The sequence below is a fragment of the Arvicanthis niloticus genome, chromosome X (assembly GCF_011762505.2).
Source record: "Arvicanthis niloticus isolate mArvNil1 chromosome X, mArvNil1.pat.X, whole genome shotgun sequence".
Classification (NCBI taxonomy): domain Eukaryota; kingdom Metazoa; phylum Chordata; class Mammalia; order Rodentia; family Muridae; genus Arvicanthis; species Arvicanthis niloticus.
Window position 1 is genome coordinate 29038855 of NC_047679.1, and position 17293 is coordinate 29056147.

General features: G+C 43.7%; 1 protein-coding gene across 1 annotated transcript in view; it reads right to left on the reverse strand.

Moving 5' to 3' along the window:
• Map3k15 (mitogen-activated protein kinase kinase kinase 15) overlaps window positions 1-17293 on the reverse strand; it is a 129696-nt gene that overhangs the window by 1610 nt on the left and 110793 nt on the right. The window contains exons 19-26 of the mRNA XM_034484972.2: window positions 8770-8927; window positions 6219-6402; window positions 5355-5520; window positions 4714-4888; window positions 3586-3771; window positions 2912-3017; window positions 1873-2086; window positions 63-175 (exon numbers count right to left, since the gene is read on the reverse strand). Coding sequence (XP_034340863.1) covers window positions 63-175; window positions 1873-2086; window positions 2912-3017; window positions 3586-3771; window positions 4714-4888; window positions 5355-5520; window positions 6219-6402; window positions 8770-8927 — 1302 coding nt within the window. The remainder of the gene's footprint in view (window positions 1-62; window positions 176-1872; window positions 2087-2911; window positions 3018-3585; window positions 3772-4713; window positions 4889-5354; window positions 5521-6218; window positions 6403-8769; window positions 8928-17293) is intronic.

Below are 17293 nucleotides of genomic sequence, written 5' to 3' on the forward strand. Positions count from 1 at the left end.
TCAGATTTTAGTAGTCTGTCCCTCTTTGACACCTATGTCAGAGCAAAGGGAAAGTGACTCACCATTGGATTTGCATTGTAACTGAAGGTGATATAATTCTTGAGTTTTTTGTTCTAGAATTAGCCGAAGAAGATTCTGGTACTCCCTCTCTTTTTGAACTAGGTGTTCCCAAAGTCTGTTTTTAAAAAAAAAAAGAAACCCATCATTCATGAAGTATTCACATTTCAATTCATATATTTGATGAACATTAGATATTAGTGGGGGGAAGGACACAATCTCATCTGTGGGGCCACAAAGAGAAGCAGGTGGGTGGTGACTAAAGATTTCTGTATTAGTTTTGGCTAGTATAGGAAACCTGGGTTTCTTCTCCTTGACAGCAAAGACCCAATACTGAGAGAGTGTGGGAATATTTTGCAATGGGGTTGATGTTTGGATCCCTCCTGAAATTCTTACTAAAATGATTTAAGAGGCCATGAGAAGGGGAAACTAGTGCCTTGACACCAGTTGAGGACATGTGAGTATACGGTATACATGGGCAGGCAGACCCTCAGACACCAAGTCTGCCTACTTAACTGAAGGTGATACAATTCTGGAGTTAAGTACTTTGAACTTAGACTGCAATGTGCAGAGACGTGAGAAATAGATTATTTTTTTTAGAGCAGCCTTTGTGGACTAAGACAGTTTTGTTTCAACATGTATCAGGAACCAAAACTGAATTTCCTGATGATTATTAGAACTTGGCCCGAAGGATGAACTGGTTATTAAAATCAAGTCAGGTAAATAGCTGAATCTAGGATAGGTAGCCTTCTTAGTTCATTAGGAGCCAAAGCAAGAGTATTTGGTGAAAACAGCCGGGGAGGCAATGCTTCTAGCACTGAGCACTCTTAAGTACCCAGGACTGCCCGTAGAGCATTTAAACCTAGAACAATTCTTAGGAAGTGAACATTCTTTTCCATGCACAGTTTCTTTAAGCAGTTTACTCAGTCTCAGAGGTAGGGCCTTACTCATTTTGTGACGGTCTTACTCATGGTCTCCCTGGGGCATGAAAGGCAAGTCTTTGTACAGTTAAGCCTCAGACTTCCGGATCTCCCCATGCTAGCTCCTTAACAGGGTTGCAAGTCAGAACCATGGCTAGCCTCTTTTTGTTTGCTCATGTATCTAATAAACAGGATTAGTTTATTTTAACCACCTGGCATGCCCTTTTAGTTAGTTTATCTGTATTGGTGAGCAAAGGACTCAAGGACTAGGCTTTAAATTACTGAAGTTCGTTATTCATGTTGCCCTGAGAAAGTACAGCCATAGTATAAGTGAATAAAAACACTGTTTTGTGGTCATTTTTTTGGTGGACACTTCTGCCCAGGCAAGACCATGAAACAAAAATACTAGCATTCAATAAGTCAAAAATCCTTTCTCACCTCTGCCCTGCCTGCCTTCATTAAGTAGCTTGAGCCTCTGTGTGGTTAATGGAAATGATTCCCATGTTTATGCCAGATCATGAGGATAGGCAGGGTGAGTTATTTATTAGCTAGTCACATTAATAGTGAGTTGGATACTATAAAGTGTTATATTACCCCCTACTCCAACTGCTGTGGGCCAGACTGCAGCTGTTCACTGCTGGGCCACATGCCATACCAGGGGCTCTATTAGGATGACAAAACACAGATGATTTTTGATATGGAAGATTTATGTGTGAACTGTGACAAGACACTGTACTGAATCCTGGCATTGAAAGGAAAGAGGCCTTGGTTTTTGCTGAAGCTGTAAATGTACCCTTGTCCCAGTTTGATGACCGTGAATGTATGTTTTCCATGTCTCCAGGAAAATTCTCAATAGTGACCAGGGAGTCTTGTACAGGGTTTGCAAGATCCTGACCTGTTGGTCTCTTGCCTGAGCTTGCTTAGTTGGAGACTTGGGTCCTGCTGGTGGGGCTGGTCCTCCTGGATGGCCACTGAGCCAGGTCTGGTGCCTCTGGGTGTCACATGTACTTCTTGGCTGAGGAGGTCTACTAGGGGATAGTCCCCTTCCACTTCTGTGTCCTTGTCTACCCCTTCAGTCTCAGAAGCAGGCTCAAAGTGGGCTTGGAGCTCTGTGAAAACACAGGTACAGAATGGTACTCACCAAGGCAATTCAATGCAGTGCTTGCTATATGAGGGGACTACTGACTAAAGAGATGACTTGATTGGACTCTGCAGTGTGAACACGGCCCTTCCCAGTTTACACAAGAAGAAACTGACAATGAAGGATGTAAAGACCAGCTAGCTGCAAATGGTACAAACAGGCCAATGCTCTGCTTGGTGCCTGTTCCAAGGAGCAGCTGAGAGAGCAGGCAGCAGTGACCAGCAAGGGCTCGGTGCCAAGAGGAAAGGGCAACAATTCTAAAGCCTGCCATCCTCAGCCAGAGAAGCAACCTGGGCACTACAGTTCAAAAAGAAAGCTTGGGGCACACAGCTCAGAGAGGTACAGCATGTGCTTCAGAACACAAGACCCTGAGTTGGTCCCCTGGAATGACCATGCAGGTGCACGCACCCACACATAGTAAGATCTAGAACCATTATAGGACAATTCTAAGGGAAGAAACAGTGTGTGATTATCAACTATCTGATAAGCATGAGAGAGCATGCACACTGAGGAGGCTGTACGAGCACTAGAGGTTCCCTGCCTTCAAAACTTGACTCCCCGTTAAGATCAAAAGTATAATCTGTACACAATCATTATTCCGAGGAGGTAGGTAAACAGGTCACCATGAGATGTTATCATAGGCATTCAGCCCCAGAAAGATCTACGGCAGTTTTACTTAACGGCAGGGAAGTAGAAAGCCAAAATGAGACAAAGCAACAGCTGTTGGATGCTGAGGATATTACTGGTCTTTTCAGCAGCCTGAATCTGATCTTGAGTGCAAGAGGGCACTTACCTGGAATGAGAATGGTAACTGCAGCCTGCACAGCTCTGCGAATGATGTTGTCCATTGCAAACATCCAGTGGGGCCTAATTAAGTGGTTTCTCAAAATTCTGTTGACCTAAAGAAATCACAAAAGTTCCTTTGTTCAGTTGAACTTTTAAGAAACACTTATTAATTCTAATTGGTTTCTATGTTGAGTTAGTGCTATGCTGCCCTGGATTTCTGCCTGGTTCATTCTTCTGAATCCTCCTCAGTGGACCCTAAGTCACAATGGATTCTAAATGACAACTATCACAATGGGATCAATGTCACTGGGCCTCTTGATTGGTTATTCAAGGAACATTTATTGAGCATCTATGACATGACAGACTGACTATATTGGGAGCATGTAACAAGATAAACCAGACCTGGCTTTAGAATTGGAGTAACATACATCTGGACAGGCACAGTAGTATAGCCGCTATGCTGGCCAATGCCATCTTCGCATATCCCATGCTCTCGGTGGTCAAATGCAATTGGTACACTTCACAAAGTGATGTTATTACTATATACCTAATGTTTACAAACAGCTGCTAAGATTTGGGATTCAGGTTGTAAACAAATGAGAAGGAATGGGTTTGACAGAAGAACAAGTTGAGTTAACTGGTTTGGCTATCATGATCTCCAGGGCCTGATAGTGCACTCACAGCATCCTGGAATCCAAACAGAATCAGGTGAATCTGGTTGATGGATGAGCTGTCAAAGTCCAGGTCCACCTTTAGTTTTGATATTGTGGCTGCCATCACCCTGTGCTCTGGGGAGCGGATGAAGTCCCTTAGGATTCCAATTATCTGTTTAATGTGGCCAACTGAGAGAAGCAACTCTTCTGAACTCTGAAAATGACACACACACACACACACACACACACACACACACACACACACACACAAATCATTTGAGTGAGTCGGAGGGAAGGCAGAAATTTCCAAATGCATTGTGGGAAAGTAGACACTCCATTTGCTAATAGAATTGTGGGGGCCCCTGAGTAAGGCATCTCTTCCTGAATCCCATCCATATCCTTCCTGTAAGTCTTGGGGATTCTCCCTGGTTGGTGGGTATACATAAAACCTCAGCACTAAGCCAGCTGGGAATGATCCTTCCTTCCTTTTTGGCCACTCTACAGCCGTTGTGGAAGGGAGAGTTCACGGAAGGACAATGTCCTCTTCAAAGTACCTTCCAATCCATAATAAGAATAAGAGAACGCTGTGCTACTACTGTGACCTGGTTAAAACTAGCTTTTCTTCCATAACCATTCTCCCTACAGTGGCTGTTCTCTCCTTGGTGGAGGCTCTAGCACATTCTCAACCTTAATGCTGCAGCCCTTTAATATCATTCCTCATGTTGTAATTCTGAAGATTATTTTTGTTGCTACTTCATAACTAGCTTTGGTACTGTTATGAATTATCTGTATCAATGTGATATGTGACCCCAAGGGGGCTGCCACTAATAGGGTGAGATCCATTGCTTCAGCGTGTTTTATAAGGGGAGAGGGGAGGCCAAGGGAGCGCTAAGCCTCTCAGAGCTTTCAGCTGACATCTGGTTTGTTATCCACCAGAGGGCAGCACCAGCCTACCAACGCCAGGAAGCACTGCAGTAAGCTGAAAAACCCCTTTTTGTCAGGAAAGAGAAGGGTGTTGGGAAGTAAATATAGTAATTACTACACCTATGAGAATGTACAAGGATGTAGGACACTTTATTGTCCCTGTTAACACCTGTTGGAGATCTGGACTAGGAAGAGAGGGTGGGACTATCAGAGGCCTTTCCACGGCCTGTACCTGGATCACACACTCCTGCAAGTTGGAAGCCACTTGATTCTGCTCCTCCCAAAGGATTCTGTACAGGATGGCTCTGCGCTCACTGTCTTTGCGCAGCAGAAAGAGACCAGGGTCCCTCTCCTCTGGGGGTAAGGCTGTGCTTCGGTCATCTAAGGCTGAGTTTTCATCTGGGACACTGCAGATAAACACATTCAACAATTCATGTGTGATTGAGAAGGGTAGCATGTTCTGCCCTGGGGGGAAGCCTCCAGAAAAGAAATTATGGAAGAAGGCTGTTGGATAAGATGTGTGGTATCCCCTCTCTCCTTCTTGATTCCCCCCTTGGTATCTAGGGGAGAGAAATAAGGAGATAAGGGGCCAAAAGGGAGGGGAGGGGAAGAGGGAAAGGACAGGGAGGCAGAGAGCATAAGGGGAAGAGAAGACAAGAAAGGGGAAGTGTGGTGGGGGAGGGGAGAGAGGAAGAACCAGAACAACCAGAGAAGAGAAAGGACAGAAAAGGGACACTGGGTGAAGACATGTCTCCCTGGCTACTCTGTTCCCTGCAAAACCCCTTTCTGTGATACAGCAAGTGTTCCAATGCTGAGGAACAACCAGCACCCTTCAGAGGACCACCACAGGGGGATGAGGGACAATGATAGTACCTGAGAAGGTGGCTCAGCTGATGTTTGGGCACCTGGACTTTCTCAAAGAATGCATCAGGTTGGGCATCTGAGTCTGGGGAGATTGAGCCATGTTCGCTGCTGCTGCTGCCCATAAGCTCTCCTGATGAAGGCAGAGCCAGAGTACCCGTGCCACTCCGAACACCCTCTGTGGAGAAACAGTCAGAGTGTGGCCAGGGCCCCACACAAGGGCTTGCTAATTATGGACTGTTCTAATCTGCTGGTAAACTCTCTAGTGGAAGAATCCTAGTGAAAATGTAGGGGTGGGGTAGACCTCACAATAACGCTAGGCTCTATAGCAAGTTGGTGAGCTACACTGTCATAGCCTCTGATTTACCTACTCAATGAAAAGAGGAAAACTTGTTTTCTTTTTAGAGGCCAACAGGCTCACAGACAGGACTTAACTACATGTAAATGTGTCACGTAAGATTTTGTAACCTTTAGGACAGCAACCACAGGCAGACTTCCCCAGGGTGTCTTTTTTAGTAAGGTCAGTATCAACACAGGATAACGGGCCAGACTTCAAAAATGAAGCACCAGGCTCTACATGTGGGAAAATTACAAAACCCCAGACAAGGGACCTCTTGCCTTCCTCTTCCTCACATTCCTCAAAGAAATACTTGAAGTACAGGAAGGGTGTCAAAGTGATGCCCCCTGTGTCTGTCAGAAAATCGGTGGACAAATGGCTGGGATTGTATCTCTTCAAACCTCTAGGATCACTACTGCTGTTCTTCACAGAAGTGGACCCAGCATGGGAAGGCTGGTCCATAGGGCCCCAATTTCTTTCTCTGAGCATGAGAGGAGCTCAAACCCAGCGTGTTCCCCAGCTGTCCAGGTAGGCCTTACCTGAAGGCTTGAAAGCAATTCGGTTCTTTTTGCCTTTGTTCACCTGCCTTAAGAACCCTTCTTGGAGAAGGTCAGCAGCACTGACACGTTTCTGAGGGTCAGGCTCAAAACAAGACAAGATGAAGGCTCTGGCTTCAGCTGAAAGGGCCTCTGGAATCTCAGGGTGGATTTTAAACATCCCTACCTGCAAGGGAGAGTTAACAGTGTCAGCATTGGATGAGTTCAGGTGCTCGCACTTTCAATACAAGTTGCCATCTCTTGAGAAAAGCTTGGTGACATTTATTTAGATATCCTGTTGCTACACGATGTTTCTGCTCCTCCCATCTACAAATGGAGTCAGCTTCCCCTTCCCTGAAATCTTAGCTAGTTTCTCAGGGCTTATACCAAGAAACTGTTAGGAGAGCAATATTGTGAAGCTTTTTAAGGACTTAGTAGGCCTTATAAAGCATGGTAGAGCCTGCTCTTGGAATCTGGATACCACCAATGTATAAGAAGGGAGCCAGGATAGACAGCCATGTGGAGTAGCTGATCCTTTCCCTGTTGTGCCCTCAGCCATGCAGGAGAGCCCTGTCAGATGATCCCGACCCTTGGGAAGGCCACCAGTTGGACGAACCCAAGAGTAAACCCAGGAAGAACATTGAAAGGCCAATAGCCAGCTCAGAATTCTAAGGAACAACTGTTTTAAGCCTCCAGAGCAGTGGTTCTCAACCTTCCTAATGCTGTGACTCTTTAACACAGTTTCTCATGTTGTGGGGACTCTCTCAATCATAAAATTATTTTTGTTGCTACTTCATAACTGGAATTTTGCCATTGTTATAATTGTGATGTAAATATATGATATGCAGAATATCTGATATGGGATCCCAGTTGGGGTAGAGACCCGTAGGTTGAGACCGGCTGCTCCGGAGGGTGCAGGTTTTCAGGGCAGGAAAGCCTCCAGCTGAGAGAATATTCAAAGGTTGATACTATCTTTCCAGATAAAGACTCTCAGAGACACCACTCTCCCTATCTCTCTACCTCTAGTTTGTCCCACAGCCCAGATTCTTAGCCTCCAGCTCTAAGTCACAAGCAAGCATAGCCTGAGGCTGCCACTTTACAGATAAGCAAATTGCCCATCCTTCAGATAAGATGGGCTGCCCTACAGGCTAAGGTGGTAGCTAAGGGAGAGATAAGTGCTTTCCTCCCAGGACTTGCAAGACCAAGAGCTTCAGTTCTTCCTGCCAGCTAATTGCTGCTCTGCTAAAGGAGGTCCCTGTGATCCACAGTGGAGCAAGAGTCAGTTCCCAGATATATGTCCCATGATGGTATAGAACTCTTCTGTGAAAACTGTATAACTTCTTCCTACGTAACTGTTCTCATTAGAGGCTGCTTTCTAGCCTTTTTAGAAGCTGTTATACTAACCACTGTCTTGCTGTGCCTTTCCCAAGTCCACTGTGTCTTTCATGTCTGTGCTCACTGCCCACTCTTCAGCTTTCCTGGAGGTTGGTTTTGGCTCTCTTGCTCTACTCTGTGAGCTCTGAAACTACAGAGCCTTCCGATTTTATCTCTATAAAGCTCTTAATCAAGTGGCACATCTCATTCTCAAGACACAATGCCTCATTGCTTGAACAAATGAATAGCCTAAGAGAAGAATCCTAAGATGCTGGATAGAATCCAATCACTAGGATTTGAAATGCAGGGCATTATTTGTAGAACCCCTCACTTGAGCAATGGGCAAGAGATGTTGGCAGTGCCCACCAGCACAGGACCTGAATCTAAAGTGGGAAGATGCAGTTCCTCTCCTGGCTCTTTGAATGAAAATGGCAAAGTGGGTAGCACCTGGCATCTTTCAAGTGTATGGTTGGAGTGGGTATAAGAAAGGGTCTCCTGTGTCCCAGGATGGCCTCAAACTTAGTATGTAGCTGAAAATGGTCTTGAACTCCTGATCATCCTGCTTCTACCTCTCAAGTGCTGGGATTACAGGACTGTCCCACCATGCCTGGCATAAGTATATCACTAAAAGTGCTTTCATTATGCTTTTGTTGGCAATAAAAACTGACTTCACCCCCAAAAGTGAATAAATTCCAAAGAGTTTGTACAGCTTATTAGCTAAGCAAAAGCAGGAGACAGGAAGAGGACCAGGAAAGTTACTTTTGCCCTGTGATGAATACAGTTAATGACTGTCAGGTGTGCTTTCTGAGCACACCAAAAGTTCAACAGATCAGAAAGCAGACAGAATGTTCTCCTTAGCACCAGCTGCTCTAGATTCCAAGCTCTGTGATGGAAGCTACAGGTATGGTCTTCAGTGCCCCCATATGGATCCATTGGATGTGCTGAGGGCAAGTTCTTTCTACATTATAGCTCTTACATTGAGGGTTCTACTGGGACTAAAATGTCAGAAGACTCTTGACTTTAGATCTTGGCCTTGGAATTATCTGGGCAGCTGATGCAAGGCAAGAAGGCTGTGGGAACCTCCTGCCAGGGCCCAACTTCAGCGACAGACTCCTGTGTTTCACATCTGGGGAGTTCTGTCCCACCATCCAAAACACCTAAACAAACAAATCTACTTTACCTTAAACATGGCTGCTTGTGGCTCACCAAGCTCATGGAATGGAGGCCTGCTGGTTGCCATCTCAATGATGGTGCAGCCCAAAGACCAGATATCAGCTGGAGCACCATATCCTCGAGGTCCTTGATCAATAATCTCAGGTGCCATGTACTGCAGAGTCCCTATGTGGAAAACAAATGAACAAAGACTTGGGAGCACCATACTGTTTAAAATTCAAGTGGGTTAAGTATGTGATTTTCACTACTTCAACAATGGCAAATGGAGATTTCTCTTGTGAGAAAACTATTTTTGGTTGCATCATTTTTTGACCAGTGATATGTAATATGCTTTCCTTTAACACGATTCACACTGAAGGAGGATTTTGGGGTCTGGGTTACTTCACTCAGGATGATATTTTCTAGTTCCATTCATTTGCCTGCAAAACTCAGGATGTCCTGGTTTGTAATAGCTGAACAGTATTCCATTGTGGAAATGAACCATACTTTCTTTATCCATTCTTCAGTTGAGGGACATCTGGGTTGTTTCCAGATTCTGGCTATTATGAATAAGGCTGCTACGAACATAGTGGAGCATGTGTCCTTGTGACATGGTAAAGCATCTTTTGGGTATATTGACCCAGGAGCAGTATAGCTGGATCTTCAGGAAGAACTATTTCTAATTTTCTGAGGAACCGCCAGACTGATTTCCAGAGTGGTTGTACAAGTTTGCAATCCCACCAATAATGGAGGTGTTCCTCTTTCTCCACATCCTCAGCAGCATGCACTATCACTTGAGGTTATGATCTTAGCCATTCCGACTGGTGTGAGGTGGAATCTCAGGGTTGTTTGCATTTTTCTGATCACTAAGGATGTTGAACATTTTTTTAGGTACTTCTTGGACATTCAAGATTCTTCTGTTGAGAATTCTCTGTTTAGCTCTGTACCCCATTTTAAAAATTGGTCTATGGTTATTTTTAGTCTAACTTCTTTAGTTCTTTGTATATTTTGAATATTAGCCTTCTATCAGATGTAGGGTTAGTGAAGATCTTTTTCTGTAGGGTGCCATTTTGTCCTATTGACAATGTCCTTTGACTCAGACCCAAAAGGACAGGCATGATATATACTCACTGATAAGTGGATATTAGCCAAAAGTACAGAATACCCATGATACACCCCACAGCCCTAAGAAGTAAAACAAGATGGAAGGCCCAAGTGAGGATGCTTCAGTCCCACGTAGAAAAGGGAACAAAATAATCATGGGAGGCAGAGGGAAGGAGGGACCTGGGTGGGAGAGGAGAGGGGATCGAGAAAAGGAGGGCAGAAGCTGTAAGGTGGCAGACAGGAGAGAGGTTCAGAGGGCCAGGAGAATGAATGAAAATATGCAGTTGCCAGGGGTGCAGGTGTGGAGTGGGGGTGGAGGAAGCTCTAGAAAGTCCTGGAGGCCTGAGATGGGGGAGGCTCCCAGGACGCAATGTGGGTGACCTTAGCTGAAATGCCCAACAGTGGGGATATAGAACCTGAAGAGACAGGTAGTCAGACAGGACCCTCAGTAGAAGAATGGGGACACCAACCTACCTATAAAACTGCTCCTGTCTAAAAGAAATGCAGGGATAAAAATGGAGCAGAGAGTGCTGGGCAGTGGTGGTGCACACTTTTAGTCCCAGCACTTGGGAGGCAGAGGCAGGCGGATTTCTGAGTTCGAGGCCAGCCTGGTCTACAGAGTGAGTTCCAGGACAGCCAGGGCTACACAGAGAAACCCTGTCTCGAAAAACCAAAAAAAAAAAAAAAAAATTAAAAAAAAAAAAAAATAATAATAATAATAATAAAATGGAGCAGAGACTGAAGGAATAGTAGACCAGTGACTGACCTAACTTGGGATCCACCCCATGGATGGATACCAATCCATGACACTATTATTGATGCTATATTGTGCTTACAGACAGGAGCCTAGCATGGCTGTCTTTTGAGAGGCTCTACCCAGCTGCTGACTGAGACAGATACAGTTACTCCCAGCCAAAAAATGGACAGAGGTCAGAGACCCCTATGAAGAGTTAGGGGAGGGATTGAAGGAACTGAAGGAGGTGGCAACCCCATATGAAGACCAACAGTGTCAACTAACCTGAACCCCCTTCAGAGCTCCCAGAGATGAGCCACCAACCAAAGAGCATACACGAACTGGTCCAAGGACCCCTTGCACACATGTAGCACAGAGGGTTGGTTTGTCTGGCTTTAGTGGAAGAAAATGAGCCCAATCCTGTAGAGACATGATGCCCCAGGGTGGGGGGATTCTGAGGGGGACACTGTTTCAGAGGCAAAGAGGATAGGAGAGGAACTCTGTGATCGGGAAGCAGGAGGGGGTCAGAAACAGTTAACATGGTAGAGAAAAATGCCACAATGATGGTGATGGTGGTTATAGAGAGATGGCTCAACCAAAATGCAGTGCATAAGAGATACATACAAGGAGGTACATGTGGATGAATAAATACTTGATTAGGCTTTGTCTCATCAGGTTCTTTTCTAACAAGCAAAGATGTACAGGGGGGAGGTAGCCTGCAATGTAGGTTTAATCTCCAGAAAGAGGGATGGGCAAGAATCAGGGGGTATCTCAAAAGCTACTGCTGTAAGAAAACCACGAGGGAGCTCCTGGCCAAAATTTGAATACTGGATGAATTCTATTTTGTCAGAATTAGCTATTAATAGGGAACAGTCTGGGTAAAGCATAATCAACATGAACAAAAAGTGCGGCAGCTGATGCTGTCACTGGAGGAGGTTTTTTGCTATAACAATCAAGGAGGTAGACAAAAAACAAACAAACAAAGGAACAAACAAACAGGAGGAAGTCAAGGTGAAGGGGAGAGCTGGAGCAAAGCCTCAAGTATGGAGTCAAGGGTTCAGCCAAATGAAGGATGATCTGGGGCAGGGTGACAAAAGGTGGCAAGGGAACAACCTTTCTGAAGGCTGACTTTGGACTTAGTCCTGTGGGTCATGATCCACCAGAGGATGCCACAAGGATCCTCTGTGGATTTAGACAAAGATATAACTGGCTATGATGACATTAAAATGAAAGGGAAATGTGTGAGGTAAGGGGGAGGTTGGGGATTTTACTCCCCAACTCAGGGTTTGGGGAATAAAATCTTTTGTTTTAATTAAATATGGCATCAGAATAGGAGAAAGTGGAATGTGGACATCAGGACATCTGTGGAGTGGCAAAGAGGATTAGAATTAAACAACAAGTGCAGAGTTGACCTTAGCCAAGGCGTGAGTCCCATACTGAGGTCCAGAGCAATGAAAGGGTCTGTCTCAAGACTATAAAACAACCAAAGGAGGTTTCCTGAGGTTTTTTTTTAATCAATGAAGTTACTACATTCTTTTGTTGAAAAGCCAATGATGTCATGTTACCATTTTCCCTTCCTATAAAACATCAATTAGTTAATGGAGATAATGTCCATAGTTCTTCCTAAAGACCCAGCTAGCTCAGACAAACCTGGATCTTACTATGTAGTTGAGTTTAACAACAAACTGTCCTAGATTTTTCCTGCCTCAATCTCTAGAGTATTGGGTTCACAGGTTCACAAACCATTATGCGTGGCATCATCATTCATCCAGTGTCTCACTATATAGCCTGGACTAGTGTCTCACTATATAGCCTGGACTAGCCTGGAACTCACTATATATTCCAGGCTGACATTAAACTCATGCTGATTCTTCTTCCTTAGCTCTCCAAGCCTCTAAAAGTGTGAGCTATCATACCTAGATTCCTAGGACAGCTGTGACCAATACCATGTTCTACAATAATGGGAATGTATTCTGTGCAATCTAACATGGTAGCCATCAACTACACATGACTATTATGTTATTGAAATGTGGTTAGTGAGAGAAAAAAATGAGTCTTTAAATTATTTTAAGTTAGTTTCAACCACTTTAAGTCAGTATTGGTAAAGACAAGTAGGTCAGTAGGGTACATATAAAAGCATTGGCTTCCAGAGCCAAAATGAAGGGGGAAACTGCTCAGTTAGTTGCAAAGTTGGGCAAGATGGAAATACATCTGTGTACTTATATTGTGAGGAAATCCCAGTGCCCCAGGAAGGAAACTTGTGGTATTACAATATCCCCTACAGGCTGTTGTTGCTGTGACTAACACAGGGAGTGCTGTTGGCAGGGGATGCTCCTTCTAAGGATCTGTAAGTACAGAAAGATTTAGCATGGTACTGGTTATTAAGCTCTCATGCCGCTCTGCTCTATGATGCTGGGGCTGCTATCTCCATGCCTCCTTAGCTGGAGCTTTCTGCTAGGTTCTGTAACTAGAAGGCACTAGAGAGACTTTGGAAGGGTAGAAGTAGAAGGAGACTTACTCTTCCCTGTATGCTTATTGTTCCTGTGAGCAGGTTTTGATGTGGACCCTTAGTTGACTGTAATATCCAGTTTTTTTTTTTTTAATCACTCTATACTCCTAGAACCAGGTTCCTGCCCCTCAGAGGTATTTACGCCAGCCTAGGCACATATATTCCCTCTTCAAAATTCTGATCCTACCTTACAAGCTGTGCACTCCCACCCTTTATGAAGGCCTCCTGATGTCTTAATCTCCTTTTTGCCTTTTCAGTTTCAGTACTTAGAAAATGTTCTGTGAAAACAATTGGGGTGGTTTATATTTTCTTGACTGGACCACAGCTCACATACTTAAAAGGTATATAAATCTTATTGATATATATCCATTGTACATACTGATTGGTTTCATATTCATACAATTATTTCATATACCTCAAGCATATTCACACCCCTTTTTTTCCCTTTTCCTATTTCCATTCATTTCTCCAGTAGGAGTCTGTCTTCTACTTTTGTGTCATATTTAAATGTGATTTAAAAATTTATATAGGGGGCTGGAGAGATGGCTCAACGGTTAAGACCACTGACTGCTCTTCCAGAGGTCATGAGTTCAAATTCCAGCAACCACATGGTGGCTCACAACCATCTGTAATGGGCTCCATGCCCTCTTCTGGTGTGTCTGAAGACAGCTACAGTGTACTTATACATAATAAAAAAATTTAATCTTTTTAAGAAAAGAATTTATATAGGATAAGGATCCACAAGTGTAAGAAAACATATACTTCTGTCTGACTTATTTTGTTTAGAGAGAGGGGTATATGGAAGATTTGGATGGAGGGGAAGGAAGTGGGAATGGTGTTGTAATCTCAAAAATAAAATAATTTGTAAAAAGAACAAGAGAATAAGTTTATATTATGTAGAATTCAAAAATAGCACTAAACCAAACAGTGATGGCTAACTGACCCCCATCAAATGACTGCCTATTTTATCACCAACTTTTCATAATTGAAACCTACTTATCCCATCACCTTAAGATACATTTAGAATTTTCTCTATATTGTAAAGGTAAGAACTCAGTAAGGACATCATATTATATATTGCTATGTAAGAACTTACTCCCAAATTTAGCAGCTTAAAACAATGTATTGATATGTGGGGTACAGCTCAGTGGTAGTATGTTTTCTTAGCATACATAAGGCTCTGGGATCCATCCTTAACATAGCCATGAGAGGTCATTATGATCTCATATAAGTTCAAAGGGTCGGGGCCCAGCAGCAGCTAGTTGAGCAGGCAGGCAAGCAGTCTCCTATGAGACTGCAGGCCAGATGTGGGTTGTGGCTACACAATTTAAATGGTAGACTAAAGAAGCTAGGTCCACTTTGAAGCTCCTCCATTCAGAATGGGATGAGCAGGAAGTTTCCTAACTTCAATTTCTCATCACCCACATGACATCTTCTAGAGAACTGCTCAAGACAGTTTCTGTCAGTGAGAATCATCTGAGAGAAGAAAGTCGACACTTTGCTGCCACTATCACCTCTAACTTTTCCATTCACTGGAAATAAGTCACTATATCCAGTCCACATTCAACTGTAATGAAGGCCTGGCTTGCCCCGACATCTGACTTTTGGTCAGTATCTGATAGCCTATAAATAATTTCCATGTAGTACTATGCATATGACTTTCACAATTCTGTAAGATTGGGCAAAGAAGGTACCATCTACTGTTATTTCACATTTTACATAGGAGGGAGCTGACGTTTAGAGAAACTAAAAGAGTAGTTGAAGCTAGAACCCAGGCCTATCTCTCAGTTCAGAACTTGATATCACTGAATTATATAACAAATCAAAAAGTATTGCTGAAGAAAAGGCTGCCTGAAAAAAAAAATGGCTCACACAGGGCTTCAAAGGCACAGTATTTCCTCTTTCCCTCGTCCTTGGAAGACACAGAGCATTAGTGGAAACCTGGGCATTCCATCTGATTCACTACTATACTCACAGGTAAGCGCCTGCTCATATGGAACAGCGAGAGACATGGAACCACACACATACTTCAGAGAAAGCAACACCCCCCAGTGACAGGTGTGTAGGTGTGTGTCAGTTCTACCAGAGGCTGGACTCTGGAGAAAACCAGTGAATGGCACTGTGATGCATTTGAACCATGCACAAATCTGGGAAAACTGCCTTGTCCTGCACCTGGCTCTCTTTGAGGCCTCACCTCATCTGTCCCAGTCCTCAGACACCTGCTCTGTCCAGAGGGCTGTATAGAATTCACAACACAGTATCCCAAAGACCCACAGGAGCTGACTCAAGATCCCTTGGGACACACACACACACACACACACACACACACACACATATGTGTGTATATATATGTATGTGTGTGTGTGTATGTGTATGTATATATCCATCCATCCCACGGGAAGCTTTTGGGTAGTTCCCAAAGCAGGATTTCCACATTTTCAGCAAAGAAAATATAGCACTAGGTGATTCTTTGACAGAGGAACCAAGCTATGCTCTAGGCCTGAGACAGGGACAACAGGAACATATTTTCTAAGGGCGCTTTAAAGTCCTCTGTACAAGTTTAGGACCCTTACTTTGGAGCCTCACATCTAAATCAAAGACTTTTAAGAGGAAAGCAAACAGATATGGAGCAGACAGTGAAGGCAGCTTCTTTTGAGAATGGTGCCTGTTGTTTCCTTGTGCCAAATAAGAGGAGTGAGATTGAGGAATCCCCAGAAGGGTATGGCCCATGGCAACTCAAGCAGCTCAATGGATTCCACATACCTGCTCTTGAAAAGAGACCAGACATTAGTGTCTCCCATGGGCACCTGAGATTTTGTTAGTAGCCAGAATTTCTAATCTTTTTATTAAAGGATTATTGAAAAGTATAGTACAACCTTCCATGGTGGTAGTAAAGACAGTCCTAATCAAGCTGTCCAAGTGATAGCTTCAGGAACTGTAAGGTCTGGGGATACTGCCACACTCTTTCAATGATGAGTTGAAGGTAACACAAACATCAGATTCAAGTGGTGGAGCCAGTTATTGCCATGTAGCTTTTGGGTATTTTTCAAAGAACTACAGAAATAGTCTTCCAGGTTTGAATGGCTCATGGAAAGGAAAAGAGCAGTGAGTACAACGTGAAGAATAAGCGATTGGAGAGGTTAAGGGGACACTCAGCCAATGGCCAGCCCAAGTATCCATCCATGACATGGAGGTCACATTCAGGTGGATCCGGCAAGAGAAATGAACATCAAACACCAGGCCCCAAAGTACAAAGATCCAGATCCAGTTTACAAAGGTGTTAACTTAGATACAACCTGCCAATTCCCTTTGTTTGCTTTTATGCAGTTGGTTAGTTAGAAAAGAATTGAGAAAAAATAACACTACTGACTGTAGAGTAGAGGTCACTGTCCAACACTACAGCTGGCAGGGAGAGGGGCAAGTGAGTTAGCACCATGAGTGAGGACCAGAGCACTGACAAGTACACAGCTTAGATCTTTCCATCACTCACTTTGACCTGCTGTTCCCACAAGTTTCACTGTGATTCTGTCCTCCAAAGTAGCTGGGGAAGTCATAGGACAAACCACAGAACTGCTCTGGGCTAAATGTAAGGGACAATAGGAAACAAAACCTTTATGATGACACCTTTTGTATCTCACAGGTTCAACATGTTAATTCCATATGGAAACTCAGTTCTCTTAAAGGTATCTTCCAGCTCTAAAGGCTTATATATTCTAAGTGAAAATTTATATTGATTATATTTCTTTCATTCAGAAATACTTTAATTTCACTTGCTATATATAATACATGTGCTTGTCAATATTGATCCTCTTTATCTTTTGTAAACCCCCAATGTCTGTTTTTGTGAGCATTTCCATTTGTTGTGTAACAGTTTCTAGGAGATTAACTTTCCATTTTGCAGGAAACTTCTTAAAACAGGATGTTTACAGGGAGGCAAAACAACTAGGCATTCTAAGGGGAGGCAAAATACTGCATGGAAGTTCCTTATGACTGGAAGTAAAGCAACTCAGAATATCTTCAGGAAATCCATGAAAATGACTAGATTCTCTATTTATTCTTAAGGAAGGAGGGTCCTAAACAGTAAAGACTGCTAAGAGTTACTTTTAGAAGAGGCAAGCTGCAAAGAATACTCTCAGACTAGTCCAGCCGACTGGAAGAAGCAGAGGTGAAGCAAGCAGGAGGGGGGAGGGGACAGACAGAGACAGA